Below are 24,766 nucleotides of genomic sequence, written 5' to 3'. Positions count from 1 at the left end.
TAAAGTTTAGACTGACGTGGGTCATAGGAATTCCACGTGTTATCAGGTTCGGCGGCTGACGCATATTGACAACCTTCTCTTCCTCATCATTTTGCATGTAGATAAATGTATAGTATATAGAGTGGTGAGAGTGTTCCACTACTTTACATGATATTTTGAAATATGTATCGGATAAGTGTTGGTTTGAACTTATATAATATGAGTGTTCTATGAATTATACACGTGTATTGATTGCTTTTATGATAAGGGATTTATTTATTAAAAGAGTATACGTCAGAGGGGTTGAGGTGTGACATATCCTCTGGAGGTATTCGGCTTTGGCCAGGTCCTGACATTGCATGAGGGCGCTGTGCGGAATTAAAAACGCGTTGCATCGTCCGCGCTATCGTCCGCGTCGCCCACAGTGGGCGGACGATGGCGCGCCCGAGGCATCGGGCGGCCTATCGTCCGCCCCATTGCGGATGCTCTTAGTGTTAATCTTTATTGTTGCATTTGATAACCCGTCATTATGAGTATAAATGATGGGCTTCCTCATTGTATAGTTCTCTTTTTAATACTCTATTTAACAGAATCTAATTCATCAAAACACCTAAGCATATTGTTCATATCGGATGATGGTATTATCAAATTCAAAATATAAAAGAATGGAAACAAAGGCTTGATTAAAGTTATGATGACTATTTTAATTTTATAAAAGATATATCATATGGGTTTTATTTTAACAATAAATGATGAAGTGGATTATATTTAAAAATGAAATTATCAGATTTAATAAATTTTTGAAATATGATATACTCCCTTCGTCCTATAGGGACTTTGAAGATGACACATATTTTAATGCAAAATTGGTAAAGTAGGAGATATATAGAAAGAAAAATTAATTGAAGTCTTATTAGTGGAGAATATGACTCACCTTATAAGAGAGTAAAGATTTGTCAAAATTAGAAAGAGACTATTTTTGTGGGACAGACAAAAATGAAAAAAGAAGACAGTTTTTACTACAGGGAGGGAGTATTGATCAATTTCGAAGCAAAAAATAACTAATATACTACTCCAGTAATTTTGATCACTACAAAATAAATTCATATTCTAGCCTAGTGGCAATTAACGGCCCTTTTTACAACACAAACCAGGCAAGGGTTTAAATCCCATTAAGCGGCAACAATAGAAAGCTATCAACTAATGGATTGTAGCGCAATAGACAACGTAGAGTTGTGGTGACTTTGAATTTACGAGTTTAAATTCCGCCATCCGTTGGAATACTTTAAGCCTTATTTCGCAATTCAAGTCGAGCAGAGTTAGTCGTATTTCGTCAAAGACGGGTTCGAGACACCTGTGATCAAATAAAAAAAGAGAAGAAACATGATTGATTGGTTTCGAAGCTTTAAGTTATTTACGACTTTCCAAACAAAAAATTCCAAACCCCCCCACTTCTAGCGATACAAAACCTAGAAGTGCAAGGATTAGTTAAGACTAAAGACACAAAATATGTAAAAGGATATATCGGCAAAAAAAGTCAAGAGTGTTTAGATGTATACCTCTAAAAAATAATGGCGACATTTTTACGTACAATTACTCGTAGAATAAGTCTAGTGTGGTTGAGTGACATGAGACTCAGTCCATTATTAATCAAATGATTAGGGATCGATCTCCATCTTTGGGTATGAAACAGTCTTAAATTCTTGGGTCAACTGTTCCATCTTTCGAAGTACTTACAAATCAACACGGAGAATTGTCATTGGCCGTCAGTAAATAACCTTAAATCCTTGAGCTAACTATCTCATCTTTCGAAGTACTTACAAATTAGCAAGGAAAATTGTCATTGGCCCGCTAGTGAATATCCTTTAGTCTAATAACAAAGATATTTAAGGGTGTGTTTGAATTGGGATTTATATTTCATCTAGATAAGAGCATAGCTATTTTGTAACAATGTTTATCTTGATTTTATAATTCTATTTATGGTGTTTGAATTATAATAATGTTTATCTTGGTTTTATAATTCTATTTATGGTATTTGAATTGATGATATATTATCTAAAGTAAATGGTGTTGTTAATATCACATGTTTGATTTGCTATATACTACTATATTGTAGTGTGAAATTATAAAACTATCCTCTGACTTTATCTATATTTTCAAAATCAGAGGCTATATTAGTAATTTCAGACTATTTAAGACCTGAAATTAAGTTATCAAGATTGTTATCGCTGAATTTTGGACGATAGTAAAACAACCCCTTTTAGCCCAAATTCAACGGCCTTTGCCATTTAAGCGGGCCAAACAAAATAGTTAGGCCATCCACAACGCTGTTCCTATACCGTTCCTAAACCGTTCCTTAAATTACTATTTGAGGGCCCCACTGTACTATTTTACTCCATTCCTTAACTAAGGAACGGAACCTGCAACCCTCCGTTCCTTAACCGTTCCTTAAATTACTATTCATTCAATTTCATTTTTTATTTTTATTTCCAACTCAATTCAATTAAAACAAACACGATTTATTAAATAACAAACACACTTTATTAAAAAACACACAACATTAAAAAAAATTACAACTAAAACTTAAAAAAATAAAAACCACACAATTAAAATCCTAAAAAAATAAAAAACACACAATAAAAAACACACAATTAAACGTGGGAAATTAAAAAACTACTCCGCCGGCGAATCATCCTCCGGCGGCGGTCGAGGTTTAGGGGGAGTCGGAAGGTCAAGTTGTGCTGCCATAGCAACAATTCCGTTCCACCAGGCCGTGAATTGGGCGTACGAGAAGCGGGAAGTGTCCGCCATTGTGGCGGTCATGTACGCCACCATAAGTGTGTCCGAGCGTCCCCGCGAGCCCGATCCCGAGGCCGACTGGCTTGATTCGCCTCGGCCCTTCCTCGCTCTAGCCGCCTTCGCCGCCTTCGTCCCTTGCGGCCGACGGCGCCCAACGCTGGATCCCCCGTATTCGCCGGGCGTTGGATCCCCCGTACCCCCAAACACCTGCGGTTCACCCTCGCCGGCCTCACCGGTGTCACCAGACGAGTAGTTGCCGGTCGCCGTGTGCTTCGTGCGCTTTGAGGTTGAGCCCGAGCTCGAGCGGACACCGCCGGCCCACCTTTCCTCGTCCTTGACGAGCTGCCAAATATCAACATATTTGAACTGTACACCGGTGTCCTGGTAGAAGACGCGCAAAGCCGCCCTCAGAATGTCGGCGCCCGAAGCTCCGCTTTGGTAGTTCGCCGCTTCGGCCGTGTAGATGCCGCAAAATTTTTTGACCTGTAGGTCGACTCGGCCAAAGTGAGCACGGAGCATTGTATATTTGCGCTTCCGGGCCCCTTTCGGCTTAGTCTGGTAGTAGACATCACGGACCTTTTCCCAGAAGCACTTGGCGGCTTGTTGATTCCCGACGATGGGATCGTACGAGACGGTGAGCCAGGCGGTGTACACCGCCTTTGTTTCTTCGTTGGTGTAGGGATGCCGGCCCAGATCCTCCGGTTCCTCCTCCTCCTCCTCCTCGGGTGCCTCAGACGCAGCCCTGGAGCTTCCACCGCCTCGGCCTCCTCCCTGGGTGGGTTCAACGGGGATATCCTCCCGAATCTGGGACAAACTCTGGGAAAGCCGCGAGCCGGAGGGTCGAGCGTAGGCATCCACATCGAAAGTGGGTGGTTGGTACCCACCCGGCGTCGCCGACCCCTGGGTGCCCGGCGTCGACGACCCAGAACCACCAAGTGTGTTGTACATGGTCTCCCAATCGCCGAACGCGTTGAGATCCCACCCACCGGCGCCGCCACCACCGTAATTGCCGTCGCCGGACATTTTGTGAAGAGATTGAATATGAAAATTGGAGAGGAATTGATGTTGATGTAGGAAGAATAGATGTGTAGTTGTGTGAAATGAAGATGAAATTAGGTGTATTTATAGAATAAGAAAATAAAAAAAATAAAAAAAAAATGTTAAACGGATATAAAAAACGGTCATATGACCGTTTACACATTTTTTAATTTTTTTTTTTTACAAAATTCGAATTTTTTAAAAAAAAATGATTTATTGCGTCATAATTAACGACGCCCACTCGCGGGTCGGCGAGTGGGCGTCACGCACGACGCAGGGGCGGCCACGTCTCGCAGGCAGCGGCGGCGCGCGTGGAGGAACAAGCCGTGCCGCGTCTCGCCGGCACGGCTCACGGCACGGAATGGGGACGGCCTGGGAACGGATTGGCGAGCCGCAACGCGTCGCGCCGGCGAACCGTTCCGCCGGAACGGAACCCGCGACGGCCACGGCCCGCGTTGCGGGTGCCCTTAACATGCAATTCAAACACCAGATATTATCAGCCAATTTAAAGCATTTAAAGGTCACTATCAGCCAATTTAAAGCATTTAAAGGTCTCATCAGCCAATTCAAACGAGCCCCTAAGGCCATCCACAATATAATAGCCTAGCAATAGCTCAGCCATAGCCTAACCACAAACTCCTCATGCCATATCATCAACACTAAAAATCCTCCTGCCACATCATCAAAACAAGCAAATAGCCTAGCCATAGCCTAGCCACATCACTAGCCACATCACTAATAACAATTATATAAAAATAAAATAATTAACAATCACACAATATACGGAATTTAATTTACGAGACATATACGAGAAACATTAATAATACTATTATAATTTTAAAAATTACAATAATTTTTAAAAAGTACAATAATTTAAAAAAATTACAATAATTTTAAAAAATACAATAATTCACTCCTCGTCTCCGTCGTCGTCTCCTCCGTCGCTGTCGCCACCATCGCCTCCGCCTCCCTCGCCACCATCGCCTCCGCCTCCCTCGCCACCGTCGCTGCCGCCTCTACTCCCGCCGGTTTCCCTCCGTGCCTCCTCCAAATCCTCCTGCATGCTCAGTAGCAATGTTTGAAGCAAACTCTTTTCCACGGGGTTCACCGCCGCTCGCCATTCGGCCATCGTCTTGACCATCTGATTGCGCGTTTGTTGACGCGCGAAGAATTTGAGATTCGCTGTGGATTGGCCAAGGGAGGATGCTGACTGGACCTCCTGTGAACCCCCGGCTGCCCCCTCGCCTCTCGTTGAGCCCGCTTGTGCCCAACCGGGCGAGTTCGGCGAGCGAACGTACGAGGAGTCGGGACCTCCTGGGCCGTCTCGGGGAGGTCGTGGGAACCACTGCTGCTGCCGCTGAAATTACCGGTATAGTTCAGTCGTTGCTTCTTCGGCCAGCCAGCGTCGACACCTACTCGTAACTTCTCGGAGTTGTTCAGCACAAGATAGCAGTTCCAGTAGGTGAAGTCCTTATACAACCCAGGCTGGGGGAAGGCTTTCTCCGCTATCCTCCTGCAGTCTTCCTCCGTTTGGCCACTGCTCTGCATGCGGAGGGCGTTGGTGTACAAACCAGAAAATCGGGAGACGACAGCCCTGATTCGGTCCCACCCCTTCCGGCAATCCTCCCCGTTGCGTCGCCTCCCCTCCGGGCAAAATCTCTGGTAGGCTGCTGCTATGTTGCCCCACAAGTTGACGATCCTCTGGTTGTTAGAAACGAAAGGATCGTCGCAAACACTCACCCACGCCTTGGACACCGCGACGTTCTCCGCATCCGTCCACCTTCTCCGTACCGAGCCGTCGTCCTCACCCAGCTGCGGCGACTCCCCGACCTTCTTCCCTTTGCCCTTCTTCTTTGGGGCGCCACAACCCTGCACTGCTCCTCCCGTTTGAACGGGAGTATCCGGAACTCCGAGAATATCAAACCCCAACTCCTCTAAGGAAAAAGCATCAAATTGCGTGAACTGCGCCTCCGTTGGGGTCGATGTGTGCGAAGAAGCAGTCGAAAAATCAAAACTGGAGCGATAGACGTCCCCCTCCCCCGGCGTCCCCTGCGTCGCCGGTACCCCCCCTGTCGGGGGCTGCATCGCCGTCCCCCCCGGCGGCATCATCTGCATCCCGGGCACCCCCCGGCATCATCTGCATCCCGGGCGCCCACCCCGGCATCATCTGCATACCGAGTTGCATCCCCCGACATATTCCCCCCGGCTGCCATCCCGGGCATCATCCCCTGCCACGGGTACATGTTGTAGTACCCTGGCGTCGGACCCCATCCACCTCCCACAGGTACCGGGGGAGTTTGAGACCCGCTCGTCACTGGAGTACCTTTGTTGGTGTTCTCCATTTCTCGGTGTTGATCTTGTACAGAAATTAAGATAGAGAGAGTACTCGTTAAAACAAGTGATGCGAATGAAAATGACGTGCAAACTGCGTATATATAGTGTTTTGAAAATAAAAAAATAAAAATAAAAAATTCCGCTCGGCGGTGCGCTAGACGATCCGGGCGCTGCAATAGCGCCCAGCGCACCGCCTAGCGCCGCGAAACCGCCGAGCGCTTGGCGGTTTTTAATTCCGAAATCCGCTGGACGGTTACAATGGACCGCCTAGCGACGGCGCTCGGCTAGGCGGTGCGCTAGGCGCCATTGCAGATGGCCTAAAAAAAATAATGGATTAGTTATCACTCTTTAAAAATTCGAATGCTTAAAACCCCATTTCAAAGGTTAAACTTAAACCCTTAACCTGAGCCCCCAAACAACATCCTCTGTTCTTCGCCATAAACTCCATCAAAATCTTAGACTAAAACCCTAACAAAATCTCATGATTCGGAACCATACATTCTAAGAGCAACAGACGGATTAAGAAGAACAAAAAATGGCAACTTCAAGATTATTTATCTTTCTAGGCAACTCAATCCTCCACCATCCTCGCAGTTTTTCACAACCCCCACTCCTGAAATTGAACATACCATGCCTTCCCCATTCCATCCGCATCAAGCGCTGCATCTCCTCCGCTGTCACGCTCGAATCCGAGACTCCTGCTCTCTCCGATGATGCGATTTCTGCCCACCCGTGGCCGGAATGGGTTAATTTTATCGACCAATTGAAGGTCAAAGGATACATTACTCAGAACGCCGCAGCTGCGGAAAACGGCGGCAGTACAGGTGAAGAGAGTGCTGCTGTCTACAAGGAATTGAAGTTGGTCAAGGACGCATGTATGAGCTTTGCGCGTGACCGTTTCGACATTTTCAAGTAGCTCCTTTTTTTCCTTGGCCTATTAATTCGTTATGGCTATTTAAGTAGTGTTTTGAAGAGTAAATTTTGTTATGGTTTTCACTTTTCAGGTTGTTGCCGACTTCAGATATTCAAGCGATTGTTGATCAAGGATGTCCTAGTGTTTTCAGAAAACCAGTTAACTCCGCTAAAAGGTTGAGAGCACATCTACAAATTGATGAAGGAGATGTAAGTTTATACTTGTGATATGTAAGTTTTTGTTTATTCGGGAATAAATTGAGGGAATCAGTACTTTTAAAGAGGATTTATCATTTATGTTTTGGTCTGGAATATGGATGATTGCAGGTGTGCAGCTCCTGCAGTCTTCGCAGTTCATGTGATAGAGCATATGTTTTGCTAACTGAAACTGAAGCTGCTGCACGTACAGTAGATGTAGTTCGTATGTTAATGAGTTTTGCATTAGACCCACTTGTTGTTTCTGGAGAAGTAGAAGATAAACCTGCAGGTAGGGAGCTTGTCGAATCATCAGCTAGGAGATTGCTCTCAGAGTTGGTCGAGCTTAGCGAAACACCTGCTGACCCTGACCTTCCAAAGCCTGCCTCTGTAGTCCATCAAAAAAAGAAGCAGTTGCAGTTTGTTGATTCACCAGATACTGGAAGCTCTAAAAGTATAGATATGAAACCAGGAGATTGGGTGTGCACTGAGTAAGAACTAAGGAGAAACATTATATTCTGAATTTTTTTTATCACTTTTGCTTAGTATAATAATTTTTTTAACTGTTTGGTTTCTCGTGTCTCAGTTTGCATTAACTGATAAATTTATCCAAGTGTAGACATTCTTTGTTGCACATATTTGTCAAGTCAAGTATTAGTACTAGCCGATGATACCATAAAATTTCTAGAACTGTACCAATTTTGTTAACTACTTTCAAAAGAACTGGTTGAACCTCTCTGATGTGGTTTTTCTGTATGCTTTTGATGCTACAATCACTATCATACATTAGACACTACAATGAATTAGTTCCTGTTCTTCTGATGAACCTAGTGCCGATGTAGATTATTGAGTTATTTGTGTTAAGTTAATTTGCTTGTAGACTACTGAACTTTCAACACTTTTTGTTTTTTATACCAAGTTTAAAATCTGCCTGTAGTTTACACAACTATTGATTTAATCTAATTTTGCAACCATAGAAGATTCTGGTCAACCGTCAATGTTCATGCCAACATGGATAGCTCGGAAATTGACGTGGGAAAGTATCCGATGCACTGACGTCATTTTATTTATCATTGATCATTCCATGCCAATTTTCCGTCTATCCATGTCAGCACAACCATCAACCAGAATCTTCTATGGTTGCAAAATCAGATGAAAGCAATGGTTGAGTAATTTACAAGCAGATTTAAAGTATGCAAAACCAAAAAGTTCTTATATAATACTTCTTCTGGTTTTAACCTTAGTTTCAGTTTCTGTTCTATTCCAATCTATTGGTGGCTAAAGGTTCTTCTTGTCATCATATTAGTCTCTTATGTGTTTGGAGTTTGGACTGTTGACATCGTTATGAGTCCATCTTTCGGTGGGGTCAGTTGTAAATAGGTCATTTGTAATGTCTAACAGTTCTCTTTTGATGTGTATTCTTTAAGTTTCAACTAAGTGATACATTGATATATTCTTCCTGTTGTTCTCTATGTCTTTTGGTTGGTGAACTTCCTGTCCGGAAGCATTTGAGTTACTTTGGCAATTCTGCTTGCATTTACCACAATCTACCAACAGCTATTCTCACTATTTTTTTTAAAATTTTGAAATCCCTAGCATAACATCATTGTACACACCTATCAATTTCAGGTGCAATTTCATGAACTTTGCTAGAAATATACATTGTCTCAAGTGTAAAGCAATTGGACCCAAGGCCAGCAGGATGTCTACAGGTGGAGGTGGTGTTGAAATGAAAAAGGGTGATTGGAATTGCGCTCAGTAAGTCCTAAGTTTCTACTTCCTTGAATTCCAATATGATGATTTGATTATCTAATTTGTTCGTACTGGTTATTTTTTATAATCTTACAAACTTGACTACTGATTCTGCTAGAAATTGTGAACTATGGATTATGTTTGTAGTTTCTACATCGTACGTTGTGCATATCTGTCATCATAAAAGACAATGTGCAATGATTTGGAGTGGTAATTGTATGTGGAGTCATGCATGTGCCCAAATTGGGATGCAAATGAATGAAACTCCGCATTAGCTATGTGAAGCTTGACCCTGTAAAATTCATTTAATGAGGCATATCAAGATTAACAAACTCTGTATTCACAAGATTTGGCTCGTCAAGCTTTGAGCTGGTTCGTCAGTCTGCTTGTAATCTGACATTGAAGTATATACTTTTTGAGATATAGTAATATATGTAGGTAAGAACTATTAGAATTAAATTATAGTTTTTGTAGATATAGCTTACAATTTAGAGAACTGATTTTGTATTTATTCTTACCTAAACTGTATAGTTAATTTTTTGAATGATTGATGAATATTTTAATTTAGTATGTTATGTATTAGGCTCTGCTGAGTTTGAACTTGGCTTAATAATGAATTCAGCCAAGCTACTTGGTTTGGCTCAATTTGGTTAAAACCTTACATCAATACTATGATTATGAACTAATCCAGTAAAAACAAATGTTTAGTAGAATCTCTAGTATGAATCAGAAATATTAAGGCAAGGGCCTTTATGGAACCTGCCCTGTTTCACGGGTATTATGTATTAACATTTTTTATGCAGCAAAAAGCTCAGTTGGGATACCCCTTATGGTGTCTGGATAGTCTTAATGCTTTATTTATATCATTATATGGTAGTTTTCATGCAATCTATGTTTTGGTATGTTGACGGGATGATTTCGTCATTTGGCTCATGCATTAACTTTTTGTATCCTGATGCCTTCTATGCCTTCCAATTGCACTAAACATTGATTTATTTTCGCAAAGCTTGATTTAAAAGTTATAGTGCTTGCTGCTCTGCTTGGGGGCCTTGGGGCCAATAAGATATGGTAGTTTTGGTTCGATGCAGAAATTAGAATGGTTTTAATTTATAGAAATTTAGAAAATGATAGATTTGGTGAAGGGTCCTAAAAGATAAATTTAAGCCGGAGTTAAATTCATATGTGGTGCTTGGTTGGCAAACAGCAACGGGATCCCCCCTGAATTATTTTAATTGATGTTCCGAGTAGATTGATTGATAAGGCAAAGGCGATGTCACTACTGAAAGGTTTAATTATCGGCGCTGACTATGATACTTTACCAAAATCTTGATTTAAGGGAATCTAGTCTTGGTTGTTGAAGATTCTTGGCATCTTGGGCTGAGAGTTAAACCCCGTCCTCCAATAGATAATGGTGGATTCTGGTTAATGATTCATGTTTTCGACAAGAATAATTGAATAGGTCAGGTTTGGGATGCCTTTGTGAATAATGCGTCAGCCTACCCCAACCAGATTTGCTGCCCCTGGAATAAGCTTTACAGTGCATTACATTGTAATCTTGCTAGTCAATTTTTGGGTGCTTGGGTATCACTCTTTTGGCTGGTGGTTTAATTTTCTGTCTTCCTGTGATTCAGATGTTCCTTTATGAACTTTGCAAGCAACAGGCAGTGTTTCCGTTGTCAAGGACCACGCCCCCCGAGGCAACTAAAACCTGGGGACTGGGAGTGCTCCAAGTAAGTCCAGTCTATTGCAAGTGCATATTTTGCCTAGTGTTTTGATCAATGAGGTTGATTTGTAACGCGTTGCTTTCCTATGTGCAGCTGCGATTTCATGAATTTTAGCCGTAACACCGTCTGCAAGTCATGCAAGCGTGAACGCCCCCTGGGTTCTGCAATGGAAGATGATTTATACACAAGGAAGCAGTACTAAGTCTAGTTTAGAATTGTCAATGCAGAATACAACTGTTGAAGATGGATTGTGTTCTTGGTTCCAAGGTGATATATATTCCTGCAAGGTTTACCGTTGGTATTGTCTTCAGATAGTCTTAATCACCATGTTTTTCATCTACGGATGTATTATGTGATGTAACAACATATCAGTCTTTCCAGAAGAATATACTACTACTATAGTTGAAAGAGAAGCTACTAAAATGGAACAACCAGCTTCAGTTTTCGACTACCCCTTTTTTTAAATCTTTAGTGAATATCACATTTTAATAGTTGAGCTATTAAGTTTTGTCATTATTTAACCAAATTAGGGATATAATTCGTATTTATACTTAAAGTTATAAAAATACCATGGACGTATTAGTTTCTTGCAATTTGGTTACACAAAAGCCTCAATAGTCCAAAAATCCTCATCAAATTAAGATAAGGCAGGGCCGTATATATACTCCCAAGTTACATAAATATTCATCATTCATTTCATATCCAAAATTTTGCCAAGGCAAAAAATGGCTTCGTACTTTTCGTGTCCACCATTTCTATCACTCCCAAAAACAAGAGGCAATTGCTTCTCAACAACTTCACAATCAGTACTTCCCTCCCCAACTCAGCATGTGATCTGTGCAAACTCACCGTCTGCCGCCGCGGAGCCAACTGAGTGGATTGCTTCGACGTTGACGAGGCGGTCCGGCATCGGCGCGGGTCTTGCTTTTCTCGCTGTTGGAGTCGTTTCTCAACAATCACAACGCACAAGGTATGATTCCAGTTTTCTTAATTCAACACTTCACAACTCTGCATTTACGGTTATTTACACTAATTTTGTTGTTGTACGCGCCAACATAGAAATTAAGGTATAAATTACTCAAATTTTGTTTTTAATTTTATTTGATTTTGCAGAATGGGTGTGTTCTGATGAAAAATTAATGTGGAAAGGGATGGAACATGAGGAGTCATTTTATTTATGGCCAGTTATGTCATGTTTCTGTTTGGACTATATATGCCAATAAATTGATATGCAAGACAAGAAAGTAGTAAAAATTTGGTAATAGTAATGCAGTAATTAATAGTAGTACTCAAATTAAGATGATTTTTGAAATCAATTTCGACTCAACCAAGAAATTCACTTGTTAATTAGCATCTCTCGTATCGTAAAAATGAGACTGAAACGGAAAAGGGATTTTTTTTTCCGGGAGAGAAACTAAGAACACTTTGGTAATTAATGGTTCAATTTGTTTTGGGTCATTTTGCAGAGATGTTGAGAAGGAAGAAGAGGTCGTATTGCCAAACGGCATAAGGTACACAATCTTGTCTTGTGATAATGTTATAATTCCTTGATCAGTAAGTCTTAGACGTGGCATTAGAGACATAAACATTTTGACACTCAACGAAGAAGTTTTTGATAATTTAGGTATTATGACGTGAGAGTGGGAGGCGGTTCTAGTCCGCGGAGAGGGGAGTTGGTGGTGATCAATGCGAAGGGAAGGGTGCAAGGCAGCGGAGAGGTGTTTATGGACAGATGTGAAAATGGAGCAATAGGTGTTGTGTTGGGTTCAAGGCCTTATGGTAGAGGCATGTGTGAAGGTTTGGAATATGCATTCAGAGACATGAAAGTAGGCGGGAAAAGGAGAGTGATCGTTCCACCAAATCTGGGGTTCGGAGAAGAAGGTGCCGATATGGGTGAAGCTCTCCAAATTCCTCCCTCAGCCACCCTTGAATATGTCGTTGAGCTTCACAATGTTTCAAGTGCACCGGCCTGATATACTACTCATACATATATCTACATTTCTTGTACTTGTTCAAGAGGGGCAATGCTATTTGTTTGTTTGTTTTTGTACATTGAAACAAGGGCATGTCAACAAGTAAAATATGACAAGCATAATTGATGTTCATACGGTTCCATGGTAAAATCAATTAGCCTATGGGACTTATATCCTTAAAACTTGACTAAGAGCATCCACAATAGGGGAGCCGCGGCTCCCGGGCAAGGGGTGGCTCGGCCGCGGCTCCCTATTGCTGAGGCCACGGAGGGCCGCCGCGGTGGGGGGGGGGGCACCCATGGGAGCGCCATGGTGACGGCTCGGCCAAGGCTCTTGGGCGAGAGTCGCGGCTCTGCCTAATTTCGATTTTTTTTCTTATTTCTATAAATATACCCTTTTTTCTCCATTTTTCACCCCATTCCAATCTCCACTCTTCTCTATTTATCTCAATTCTACTTTCAAAAAATGAGTTCCGACGATGAGTTTCAACGAATGATCGATAGGGAGTTCGATGAATTGGTTAAAGAGGTGCAACGTGAAGCTGACGAGGAAGCGGTGGCGGTCCCTCGGGCGATCCATCATCGGCGGACAATCTGCCGTGACCATGTCGGGGCCGACCATTGGCTGATGGAAGACTACTTTGGCGATAACCCCCGTTATCTGCCAGAGATTTTCTGTCGGTGATTCAGAATGTCGCAACGACTCTTCATCCATATAACGACGTCATTGGCACAGCGGTACAGGTGCTTCACCCTACGACGTAATGCCAGAGGACGAATCAGATTGTCGACATATCAGAAGTGTACCACTCCAATTAGGCAGCTTGCCTATGCCGGGCCCGCTGACATGTTCAACGAATACCTACAGATGGGTGAAACGACTTCCCTAAAGGCGCTGAGACAGTTTTGTAATGGCATCCAGACTATCTTTAGTTTGGAGTATCTACAGAAGCCAAATGTCGATGAATGCCAGCGATTAATAGATATGCACGAGAGTGTGCACCATTTTTCAGGGATGTTGGGCAGCATCGATTGCATGCATTGGGAGTGGAGGAACTACCCGGTGGCTTGGAAGGGGCAGTTCACTTCTGGATTCAAAGGGAGACACCTCATGATGATCCTGGAAGCCGTTGCTGAATACCGTTTACGAATCTGACATGCGTATTTTAGTTTCGCAGGGTTGAACAACGACATCAACGTTCTACAGTCGTCTTATCTCTTCAATGACGAGTGCCGGGGTGAGGGTCCTTCGGTCAGATTCGTGGCCAACGGCAAGCAGTACAACAGGGCATACTATTTGGCAGATGGGATATACCCTCGTTGGCCCGTGTTTGTCAAGACGATCTGGCAACTGGTTAGGCCGAAGCAATCCTATTTCGCGGTAAAACAAGAGGGTGCTACGAAGGATGTTGAGCGAGCTTTTGGTGTCCTCCAATCACGATGGACCATTCTACGGTGCTCGGTACGAGTTTGGCATGAAAATGATGTCGCCTCCATCATGTATGCATGTATCATATTGCACAATATGATAATAGATGACGAAGGATTTGCTGCAGAGCGCTGGGCACCTGAAGAGGGTGCTAGTACAAGTCACAGTATTGCCACCGCCCCCTTGCAGATGGGTGTACCACGTACTAATGCATACTTGATCCAACGGTTCACCGATATGCGGAGGGAAACATCACATACGACACTGCAGGCTGATTTGGTTGAAGAGCTCTGGAATCGCAGGGGAGGGGGCGCAGCGTGATATGCGTTCACGGTGTAGTTTGTGTGATGTCGATAATTTTCGTTGTATAATTTTCCCATTTCTATAATACTACGAAGATTTGGTTTTAATTTTTTTTTATAAATTATGCATTTATTATTATTATTATAGTCCGATAATATTTATTCTAGTTAAATTAAAATATACAAAAATGAAAAAAATAATTAATTTGTGGCTTGGGCATGCCCATGAGCTTAACCATTGTGGACACCCTAATATCCTTCAAAGTTAAAACCTTAGTCCGGATATATTGTTGCCTGCTGGGCTTGCTGAATTGAAGTTCATATGGCTCAATCTTAAAATCAATTGGTCTATAAGACTTATATCCCTAGTTGAAACTTATTTTTGGGTCAATCTGAATCATTTTTTAAAAGGGCACGATATGTTGTTGCTTGGATCAGTCATTTTTTTAGTTTCAATCTAGATATACAGTTAGTTAAATTTGACTCACAATTGGTGACTTGCACTGATATCATGATAGAAGTCTATAATGTTCAATCTTAAAACAATTTGGTGATAGGAGGATAAACCTATAAACCTTATAGTAATTTCAATTCTCACTTTGCACCGATTTAAAATATTATTATAATTATTTTTATTTCATTTGCCAAGAAATAACATAACTCAAACCACATAAATATAATGTACTCCGTATTGCTTTTATCCACCAAATATTGTGATATTGTAATATTGAACTGTCATCATCTTCAACACACTTGCACATCATTGCTTTAAAATATTTTCAGTAAGCGTTTACTACTGACTAGGCAATAATTCAACTAAGTGCTCAAATTGACTTTTTAGTAAGACAATATTGAACATTTCAATATTCATTTATTACTGAATGAATCCTCACATTGACAAGTGATAATTTGACCAGTTGAAATTGATTTTCCAGTACCAAATTTTATTACCGATATACTGTCAAATATCCGACTACTACTATTATAACAGGAAGAGTAAAATCCTTTTCAAAAGGTTTCAAATTGTGTATATTGCACTAACCCTTGCAACAGACCAACACCAGTTTATTAGTAGATTCAATAATAAATAAGAATCAATTGGTATCATAAATCAAAGTAGCAGGATTTATTACGTCACACCTCAACCTCCAAGGTATATGGAGTATTTAGGATCCGTTTTGTAATATAGATAATTCTATCTATTTGGAAGCTTTTTCTTATTATGTTTTGATAATTTATTTCTTATTAATGTAAATGTGCCCTAGCAATATATACTTGAGATAAAGTAAGTAATTTGCTTATGAAATACTAATAAATAAATACTCCCTCCGTCCCAACTCCCAAGCTACTTGCTTTGTATTCCATTTCTTATTGTCCCAAGCTACATGTTCAATTTTTTTGGGCAAAAACTATAGTATTTATCCATCTTTCTCTTATTTAACTTTTAAACATCAATTCTTTAAATCTCGTGCTCAAAAGAAATGCATTAACTAGCTTGCGACAAAGAGCCCGAAATAAAGCAAAAAAAATAATGTGACTTTTTGGGTGAGAGATGGAGTATCATTTATATTTATTTCAATTACTATAATTTAAGTCGGAACATATTTATTAGCAATTACATATGCTAGGGCATATTTACGTTGAAGAAAAACATAAAGTACTTGCATTTCAAGATGCATTTTTATCATAAATAAACTACCCCGGATTAAATTGAATAAGATTGAGAAAAAAAAAGAAAAGAGTAAGAAAAAGGGGTAAATAGTAAACGGTATTTGACTCATTTAACTCTCTCCGCTTCCCACCCTTTTACCACTCCTTCTCTCCTCTGTTCATTTCTCACCCTGAAAACAGAGGAAAAGAGGAAACCCCAAAACCAAAAACAGAGGCGAAAAAAAAAACTCCGAAAAAATAAAAAAGACCACTACAAAAACGAAACCCCACCTCAGAACAATGGAAAAATAGAGCACAAGAGATTCTCAACAAGTATCATTTCACTGCTCTATCCTCTCTTTTTAATTCCTCTTTTCCTTCATGAACCCTTCAGATCTCTCTTGTACACATATGCATATGCAAATGTTGAGCGATTACTTGCTTCTGGGTGAGTTTGTGTGATTGTCGAAGCAAGTTCTTCACTCTTTTGTGCGGTTCGGTTTTACAATGGCTGTGGAGTCGAGTGCTGCTGGGAATATTGAGGTTTCTCCATGGCTGAAATCGATGGCGGTGGCTCCAGAGTACCATCCCTCTCTCGCCGAGTTTCAAGATCCAATTGCCTACATTTTTAAAATTGAGAAGGAGGCCTCCAAGTATGGTATCTGCAAGATAGTTCCCCCTGTCCCTGCTGCTCCGAGGAAAACGGTTGTCTCCAATTTGAACAAATCCCTCGTCGCCCGCTCCGAATCGGGCCCCACTTTCACCACACGGCAGCAGCAAGTCGGATTCTGCCCCAGGAAGCACCGCCCTGCCCAGAAACCCGTGTGGCAGAGTGGGGAAAGGTACACCCTGGCTGAATTCGAAGCCAAGGCGAGAAATTTCGAGAAGAATCATCTGAAAAAGTATGCGAAGAAGGTGTTGAGTGCTCTGGACATTGAGACCCTCTACTGGAACGCAATGGTTGATAAGCCCCTTTCGGTGGAGTACGCTAATGACATGCCCGGGTCGGCTTTTGTGGTGAACAAGGGCGGAGGGAAGAAGAGCGAGGGGGCGATGACGGTTGGGGAGACTGAGTGGAATATGAGGAGATTGCCGAGGGAGAATTTGTCGCTGTTGAGGTTTATGAAGGAGGAGATACCGGGGGTGACTTCGCCTATGGTTTATGTAGCTATGATGTTTAGTTGGTTTGCCTGGCATGTTGAGGATCATGACTTGCATAGCATGAACTATTTACATCTCGGCTCTGGGAAGACATGGTATGGCGTGCCCAAGGAGGCAGCTGTTGCGTTTGAGGAAGTAATTAGGGAGCATGGATATGGTGGAGAGATCAATCCTCTAGGTAACAACATGGTTTTAACTTTTACGGCTTCATGCAGACTTAAGGCTGCTTTAATTTGGTATTTGCTTTTGCTCGCACAAAATCACTGTATTCTGCTCAAATTAGGTAAAGTTCTTGAGATAGTAACTATAAATAGGTGCATCAGCTGACAACAGTGTCGGCATATGATCTTGTATTCTTGCATTAAGAACATATGATATGGCATAATAGTTTTCTTGTAGTCAATTTCGAACCTATGCATGATGCATATCTTAGAATGATGTGTCCAGGTGTTTGACAGATTACTTAATATTCATTCAGTTACTACAGGATGTTACATATTAGATGTCACTTTCTGAGTAATGCTCAATTGGTAGGTTTTGTGTAAAAAAGTTGATGGTAAGGCACTAAGGCTTAACCAGCTTGGTTTGGTAGGACCTGAACAAATTTATATCCAGTTCCAGTTTCATTTGTCAATTAGTTAATTTTTGTTCCTTAAAAGGTAAATGACAGTTACTGACTAGGCTCCTTCTTGTCATTGTTTTATGTTTAGCCAGGTCAAAACTATTCATTGTATTCTAAATTTAGAATATGTAGTCACACCTCTTTCGGGAAATGCTTTAGGATTTATAAATTTAGATTACTTGCTCTATATACTAAAGTGATAAATGAGGCCAGTTTAGAGCGATTTTTTCCTTATCTGCAAGTATCTTTAATCTTTATTGATTACTGTATGTGAACTATGAATTGTGCCATATGTTCTCAGAAATGATAAATGGATACTCGAGTGGAATGGAAACAAATCACTTCCCAAGTTTCTTGAGCACCACTAACTGTGAATTACTATCTATCTCAGCATCAGTTTCTTAAGCACCATCCCCCTCCCCCCCCCCCCCCCCCCCCAATGGCTTGTAGAATGGAAAGAAGCACTTTTGCATCTGTCCCAAAAAGAACATTGATCAATGAATGGTCTTTTGCTGGCCACTGTAGTAGCCACCTAATAGTATGGTAGTAGCTGCTTCTTCATTTATAGTTGTTGGTGCTCTATATTACAACAGAGTGATACCTTTAACTGTGTTGGTTTGTCCACTTAAGTGGGCCAAGGGCCTGAAGGAAAGTGATTTAGAAAGAAAGTTCTAGCTGTTATGATTAATGAATGAATGAGAGATGACACTCATGAAGCGTATTCACAAATGTTACAAATTTTTAACTGCTATTTGCCCTTTTGATTTTTCTCTGAAGGTCAATTAAATTTTTAACTGACAATATCTTTTCTTAAAAATCAGATTGTTTTGTATTTGGAGCTCGGTTTAAATCTCCATATAAAGTTTACACGTGCATTTTCTTTCAGTTACTTTTGCTACTCTTGGTGAGAAGACCACGGTCATGTCCCCGGAAGTGCTTCTTAATGCTGGTGTTCCGTGCTGCAGGTAACTGTATTTGCTCTGTATTCCTGTGTATCATTTAATGTCAATAGAAGAATATTCCTAGTTCTTACAAAGAAAAACAATGACAGTGAATAGGCAATGGCATGTCTAGTCTTCCATGTTTTTATGCCCTTACTGTTTAGGGAGTATGATTTGTGTTCTTATTCGAGGAGAAGGATTTAGTTTTGTTAACCCCTGGCGTTTAGGTATGTGTTTTTTCTTAGGTTAGATTATAGTACTATTTTATTTGTAGAATATATTGAACATAGGTGTGTGATAAAAGAATGTAAGTACTCTTGAGGACTTAGCTTACTAACAAGACCTTTAGTTTTATTTCTATCATGCATAACACCTTGCCAGCAGTTCTGGGGAACCTAAAAACTAAACCAAACGGCCTAGCTAACAGAGCCTTACTGGTAGCCCACTAATTCAACGATTGGGCACAAGATATAAGAAAGTGATGTGAAAGAGTTAAGAAGAGAGAGAATAAAGTAGAGAAGTAAAGAGTGAATAAAGGGGAGAGAGAATAAAGTAGATGGGACGTCACAAAAATTAATACTCCTACTACAAATCACTTATGATGGAACGGAGGGAGAAGTTGTATACTGCCTAATACCTCCAGCTGAAGGAATGTTCACTACTTGAATAACACTTCAGTAAATTAATTAGTTTCCCCAAAAGATAAATAATTAAACAGTAATAACTCAATTGTATGGCTGTTTACTACCAATTAATGGTCATGATATCTTTACTCCTCCAGTCAGTGGTTACATTGGAGTCATACTTATGCATGTTTGCTTGTGGATTTAGGCTGGTTCAAAATGCCGGAGAGTTTGTAGTCACTTTCCCAAGGGCTTATCACTCAGGGTTCAGTCACGGTAAGGCACTCATCAGAGTTTGTCCTCTTCCAGTATTTATCCATCAAGTTTGCTCACTTTACTGCACATAAAGATATTCATGATTATAGAGACATACTTAACTTGCCTATTTGATATATCAATTTTAGGATTCAATTGTGGAGAAGCTGCAAATATTGCTACTCCAGAATGGTTGAGGGTTGCAAAAGAAGCCGCAATTCGTAGGGCAGCTATAAATTGTCCTCCAATGGTTTCTCATTTTCAGTTACTCTATGACCTAGCACTTTCGTTATGCTCAAGGTTTGTTTTCTCCTTGAAATTGAATGCTTTTTTGTTTGAGTTTAGCTATTTTGTCCTGAATGTTTATTCCTTACAGGCTTGGTCACATAGTTTTTAGTTTTTGAGTAATTGTTTAAAATATTTCTGACTTATTGTACCAATCACGTGTGTGTGTTTGTGCATGTTGAGATTGAAGAAGTGCTTTTGTACTTATAAGTTACAACCTGTTTTCTATGGTCAACTGGGCTTTATTTTCAGCATATTTGTGTCTTGGTCCTCTTAACTCCCCAGTCGGTCCATCATCATCATCATCATCATCATCATCATCATCATCATCATCATCATCACCTTACAATCTTATTATTTTCACCTTCACTTCTATTGTATAAAATGTTCTATCATGAATGTGTCTATAGGCACTTTGGGATCTAGGTATCTGAATGATACCAACTACAGGGCAGCATTAGGTCAATCATCATTATAGATCACACAACTTTGTCTTGTTTAGACTTAGATGGTTTTTAAATTTCTGCAGCCACTTTAAAATAGCAAGTTGAATATAGTTCTCTTATTACATCATGTAGCAAAGTTCCATTAGTTGTTTATTACGAAGTGTGAATTTAATTCCTTCTTCATTTTGTACATATGTTACGCAGTGTGCCAAAGAGCATTGCAGTGGAACCGAGGAGTTCTCGCCTAAGGGATAGGAAAAGAGGTGAAGGTGAAACATTGATCAAAGAACAATTTTTTCAGGACATGATACAGAACAATGATATGCTCAGATCTCTTGGGCAAGGATCATCCGTTTTGCTTCTTCCCCAAAATGCTCTGAGTTACTCATTTCGTTCCAAGACGGTGGTTGGGTTTCAGCCAACAACCAAATCCAAGTTGTTCCCCAGCTTATGCAGTCCCGATCTGGAGTTGAGGAATACAGGCTTCAGTTCTCATGATGAATCTACACTAGAGAGGAGTCAGAGCCCAAAACAAGCGAGGAGTTCTGTGGCTAATAAAAGAACATTTTCTTCTTTGTTTGGTATTAACATTCCTTCACCAGCTCCAGATGCAGAGCAACAATACTCTGCATCAAAGAAAGCTTCTCAATGTCAGCAAGGACTTTTTTCATGTGTCACTTGTGGGATTTTATGTTTTGCATGTGTGGCCATTGTTCAACCGAAGGAAGTAACTGTGCAGTACCTAATGTCAGCTGATTACAGCATACTTCAGAATTTGGGAGAAAGTGATAACGAGGGTGCTAACACAAATCTTTCTTTAGGTATGTTCTATATGAAAATTTTAGTAGAACGTTCTTTGCTTTAATGTTTTATTTCGCTTACAGATATCAGCTGAATTTTTCCTTATCTCATTGTTAGTACAAGAGTGTGGTCAATTTTCTTTACCTGTTTACAGGATTTCTATGATCATATACGTGGAAATATCAGAACATATTTAATACTTTATTGCATGCATATGTGCTTTGGTCTCCAAACACCTAGTCTTATATGATCACCCAAGCGTGTTTGAATAACATGATACTACTACTGTTTAGTCATTACATAACAATGCACTGCCAATTACCTTTCTTTAAATAGATCTGAAGGCTTTGTATGCTTTTTACTGCATTTGATTTGAAAAAATAATATTGAGAATGAAAGGTAAGAAGACCAAGTAATTTATTATTATGCAGGATTTCATGTTTTATTTTGAAATTAATATAGAAGCAACTTATTGTTTCCTGTAATTTTTTTTATGTTCATTTGCAGGATTGATGCATATGAATAGCCAAAATAATCGTTCTGCTTCTGATAGTGACGTTCGTAATGAGCCCTCTTCTCTGGGCCTATTAGCTTTGGCGTACGGTGGCTCCTTGGACTCTGAGGACGAAGATTGTGAGGTTAATAATGATCCCATTGAAGGCTGTGGAACTAGTAAATCTGATGACTTTAGATATGGAGATGCCTGTGAGAAAACTGAAGCAAAGATCAACTGCAGGAAAGAAATTTCTTATGAGTTTGATAGAAACAATTCTTCAATGATCGAGTCAAATTCTTTAACCAATAGGTTTAGTAGACATCAGACAGAACCTCAATTTGACATCCCTGATTCTTTGACTTGTAAAGCTGTAGGAACACCTAGAAGTGGTTTAGCACCACAACAGCCCACAACTATGCCTTTTGTTCCAAGACTAGATGAAGACTCTTCTCGTTTGCATGTCTTCTGTCTTCAGCATGCTATGCAAGTGTGCCAGCGGCTCAGTCAGCTTGGTGGAGCTGATGTGTTTCTTGTCTGCCATCCAGGTGAGGTTTTGCAGATCACATGTGAAGTGATGCCTAAATATTTTCATATGCTCTGCTTGTACGAATTAAAATAAACGGGTCTGGATATGCTTTTATCACACAAGTGGTCATATATGCTTAGTGCAAATGAATAAGAAGTTTTATCCTGTATAATTAGTTCTCGTGATGATTATGATGGCTAAAAAGGATAATTAGATATAGACTATCATTTAAGATTATTCCCAATTTATTTTGATCAGTCTTTACGAGCATCCCCTGATCTGTTAGTCTTTTCCCAATATACAGACTATCCAAAGTTGGAATCACAGGCCAAGAAAGTTGCAGAAGAACTAAATAGTGATTACATCTGGAATGAAGTTTCGTTTCGGGAGGCAACAGATGAGGATGAAGAAATTTTACGACGAGCTCTAGAAAGTGAGAATGCAATACACGGCAATGGAGACTGGGCTGTGAAAATGGGCCTCAACCTATTCTACAGTGCCAATCTTAGCCGCTCTCCTCTTTACAGCAAACAAATGCATTACAACTCTGTTATATACAATGCCTTTGGGCGCAGTTCAACAACTGATAGATCCACATCTGAGGGTGAGCTGGAAGGAAGAGTTTTGGGAAGGCAAAGGAAGATAATTGTTGCTGGAAAATGGTGTGGAAAAGTCTGGATGTCGAATCAGGCTCATCCACTGCTGGTCAACAAGGATTCACAAGAGCAGGAGCAGGAGCCGGCCATTGCTTCCTGGACCAAACCTGATGTGAAATATGTCAGACGATCAGAATGTAGCAGCCTAGCCGCTGGAAAATTGTCTGCAGTTCGTAAAACTAGTAGAAAGAAGACGAGTAATGCTGAAAGCTGCTCATTCATGGAAGAAAAATCTCCGGAAGCTGAAAAATCGGATAAAAGTAGAAGTTTTTATTGCCACAAGAAGATTAAGAGAAAACATGGATCCAGAATGCCGAAAGAAGATACTCCTGAGGTAGAAAATCAAGATGAATCATCTGAAAAGTCTCAACTCCAGCATGGAACCAAGAGACTGAAGAAGGAGAATCTTGAAGATGAATATGACTCTTTAGAAGAAGAGTATCCTCTGAGTAAATCCTGGAAGCAGATTAAGAGCAATCTGAGAGCGAGGCAAAAGGAAAAAGAGACTTCTGATGCCGCAAAAAATCAAAAGAAAGGCAAGACAGAAGAGTCCAACTCACACAACGTAGATGAGATGGAAGGCGGGCCTAGCACACGACTCAGGAAAAGAACCAAAAAACCTTCCAAAGATTCAGGAGCCAGAATGACCAAACCAAAACCAGTGGTGAAGAAGCAGCAAAGAGATACGACAACAAAGAACACTCCAGCAGGAAAGGCACCGACCAGCTCTAACAAAGGCAAAACGAGGGATGAGGAAGCAGAGTACGCATGCGATTTTGAGGGATGCGCAATGAGTTTCTGCTCAAAACAGGAGCTCGTTTTACATAAGAAAAACATCTGCCCTGTGAAAGGATGTGGGAAAAAATTCTTCTCTCACAAGTATCTTGTGCAGCACAGGCGCGTTCACATGGAGGATCGCCCTCTGAAATGTCCGTGGAAAGGGTGCAAGATGACATTCAAGTGGGCGTGGGCTCGTACGGAACACATCCGTGTTCATACAGGGGCTCGTCCGTATGTCTGCACCGAGGCTGGGTGTGGTCAGACCTTTCGTTTTGTGTCCGATTTTAGCCGCCACAAGCGCAAGACAGGCCATGCTCCCAAGAAAGCCAGGGGATAATTCTCATTTAACAGATGGTAGCCTAGACTTTGTAACTCTTATTTCGTTTCTTTCAATTATTGGGGGTTCGGATGATTTTTGGGCCGATTTATCAGCTTACTTAGGCCATTGCTTTGATGTCAAAAAAGTATTTTTATTCTCTGCAAAAGCAGAAATTGTAGCATTGCGTCTGCAGTCGTTCTTGTGCAACTGTTTATTCATCTCCCCAGTGTAGTTTTCACCTTTTAACAGGGCCCATAACTTGTTCTTACCTTTAAAATATTTTGCTTGTTTGCTGATTTTAGTTAATTTTTAGGATCACAAGGGAATCTGTTCCAAATTTTAGTGATTTATTCAAATTTTAACGTAGTTTATAAATTTTATTTAAAATCTTTAGCCGAGATTGATGTAGCAGGTTCCGTGAGAAGAATACCACGCATGTAGACTATGATTCAACGACTCTATTCGATTATGCATTTGTTACACTGATAGACTAAATTAAGATATGTTGTTACGTACATCCTCCATTCTAACTCTCTCCATTCTAACTTAGTTGAGTTGTATTTATATTCGAGATTTTTCAACATAGTTGTATTATTTTTCTTTATGGCAAATAACAAAACATCTAATTATCTGATAAACTCATATTGAAGGAAATTATATATGACGTGGCAAACTAAAGAAATACCACGTGGACAAAATGTTAGGTTACTTAAACAATATCGTTTAATATACTTAGTCAGACACATGTTTAATTTTTAGACATGTACCT

The 24,766-nt window shown here is 40.6% G+C and overlaps 3 protein-coding genes across 3 annotated transcripts; all 3 read left to right on the top strand.

The window, feature by feature from the left end:
- The first annotated feature begins 6,539 nt into the window (after positions 1–6,539).
- LOC121748830 (zinc finger protein VAR3, chloroplastic-like) lies at positions 6,540–11,198 on the top strand. The gene is made up of 6 exons (XM_042143366.1): positions 6,540–7,062; positions 7,155–7,272; positions 7,390–7,748; positions 8,887–9,015; positions 10,641–10,739; positions 10,827–11,198. The coding sequence occupies exons 1-6, from the start codon at positions 6,686–6,688 to the stop codon at positions 10,933–10,935; spliced, it is 1,191 nt and encodes a 396-aa protein (XP_041999300.1). The 5' UTR covers positions 6,540–6,685; the 3' UTR covers positions 10,936–11,198.
- Positions 11,199–11,417: 219 nt separating this feature from the next.
- Positions 11,418–12,838, top strand: LOC121748831 (peptidyl-prolyl cis-trans isomerase FKBP17-2, chloroplastic-like). The gene is made up of 3 exons (XM_042143367.1): positions 11,418–11,703; positions 12,200–12,244; positions 12,358–12,838. The coding sequence occupies exons 1-3, from the start codon at positions 11,459–11,461 to the stop codon at positions 12,704–12,706; spliced, it is 639 nt and encodes a 212-aa protein (XP_041999301.1). The 5' UTR covers positions 11,418–11,458; the 3' UTR covers positions 12,707–12,838.
- A 3,407-nt stretch (positions 12,839–16,245) lies between these two features.
- Positions 16,246–24,243, top strand: LOC121748239 (lysine-specific demethylase REF6-like). The gene is made up of 7 exons (XM_042142469.1): positions 16,246–17,425; positions 18,756–18,834; positions 19,642–19,709; positions 19,838–19,988; positions 20,624–21,240; positions 21,728–22,261; positions 22,547–24,243. The coding sequence occupies exons 1-7, from the start codon at positions 16,594–16,596 to the stop codon at positions 24,013–24,015; spliced, it is 3,750 nt and encodes a 1,249-aa protein (XP_041998403.1). The 5' UTR covers positions 16,246–16,593; the 3' UTR covers positions 24,016–24,243.
- The last annotated feature ends 523 nt before the right edge of the window (positions 24,244–24,766 follow it).

The sequence above is a fragment of the Salvia splendens genome, chromosome 9 (genome assembly GCF_004379255.2).
Source record: "Salvia splendens isolate huo1 chromosome 9, SspV2, whole genome shotgun sequence".
Classification (NCBI taxonomy): Eukaryota; Viridiplantae; Streptophyta; class Magnoliopsida; order Lamiales; family Lamiaceae; genus Salvia; species Salvia splendens.
Note: the sequence above shows the minus strand (reverse complement) of the source record. Positions and strands in the feature narration are given on the sequence as shown.

Bases quoted from the DNA above. Each gene is read 5' to 3' on its own strand.
- LOC121748830 (XM_042143366.1), top strand. From the start codon at position 6,686: ATGGCAACTTCAAGATTATTTATCTTTCTAGGCAACTCAATCCTCCAC. The intron at 7,749-8,886 runs GTAAGAACTAAG...TATCAATTTCAG, and splicing joins GGAGATTGGGTGTGCACTGA to GTGCAATTTCATGAACTTTG. The intron at 10,740-10,826 runs GTAAGTCCAGTC...TCCTATGTGCAG, and splicing joins GGGGACTGGGAGTGCTCCAA to CTGCGATTTCATGAATTTTA.
- LOC121748831 (XM_042143367.1), top strand. From the start codon at position 11,459: ATGGCTTCGTACTTTTCGTGTCCACCATTTCTATCACTCCCAAAAACA. The intron at 11,704-12,199 runs GTATGATTCCAG...GTCATTTTGCAG, and splicing joins CAACAATCACAACGCACAAG to AGATGTTGAGAAGGAAGAAG. The intron at 12,245-12,357 runs GTACACAATCTT...TTGATAATTTAG, and splicing joins GTATTGCCAAACGGCATAAG to GTATTATGACGTGAGAGTGG.
- LOC121748239 (XM_042142469.1), top strand. From the start codon at position 16,594: ATGGCTGTGGAGTCGAGTGCTGCTGGGAATATTGAGGTTTCTCCATGG. The intron at 19,710-19,837 runs GTAAGGCACTCA...TATCAATTTTAG, and splicing joins TCACTCAGGGTTCAGTCACG to GATTCAATTGTGGAGAAGCT. The intron at 19,989-20,623 runs GTTTGTTTTCTC...TATGTTACGCAG, and splicing joins GCACTTTCGTTATGCTCAAG to TGTGCCAAAGAGCATTGCAG.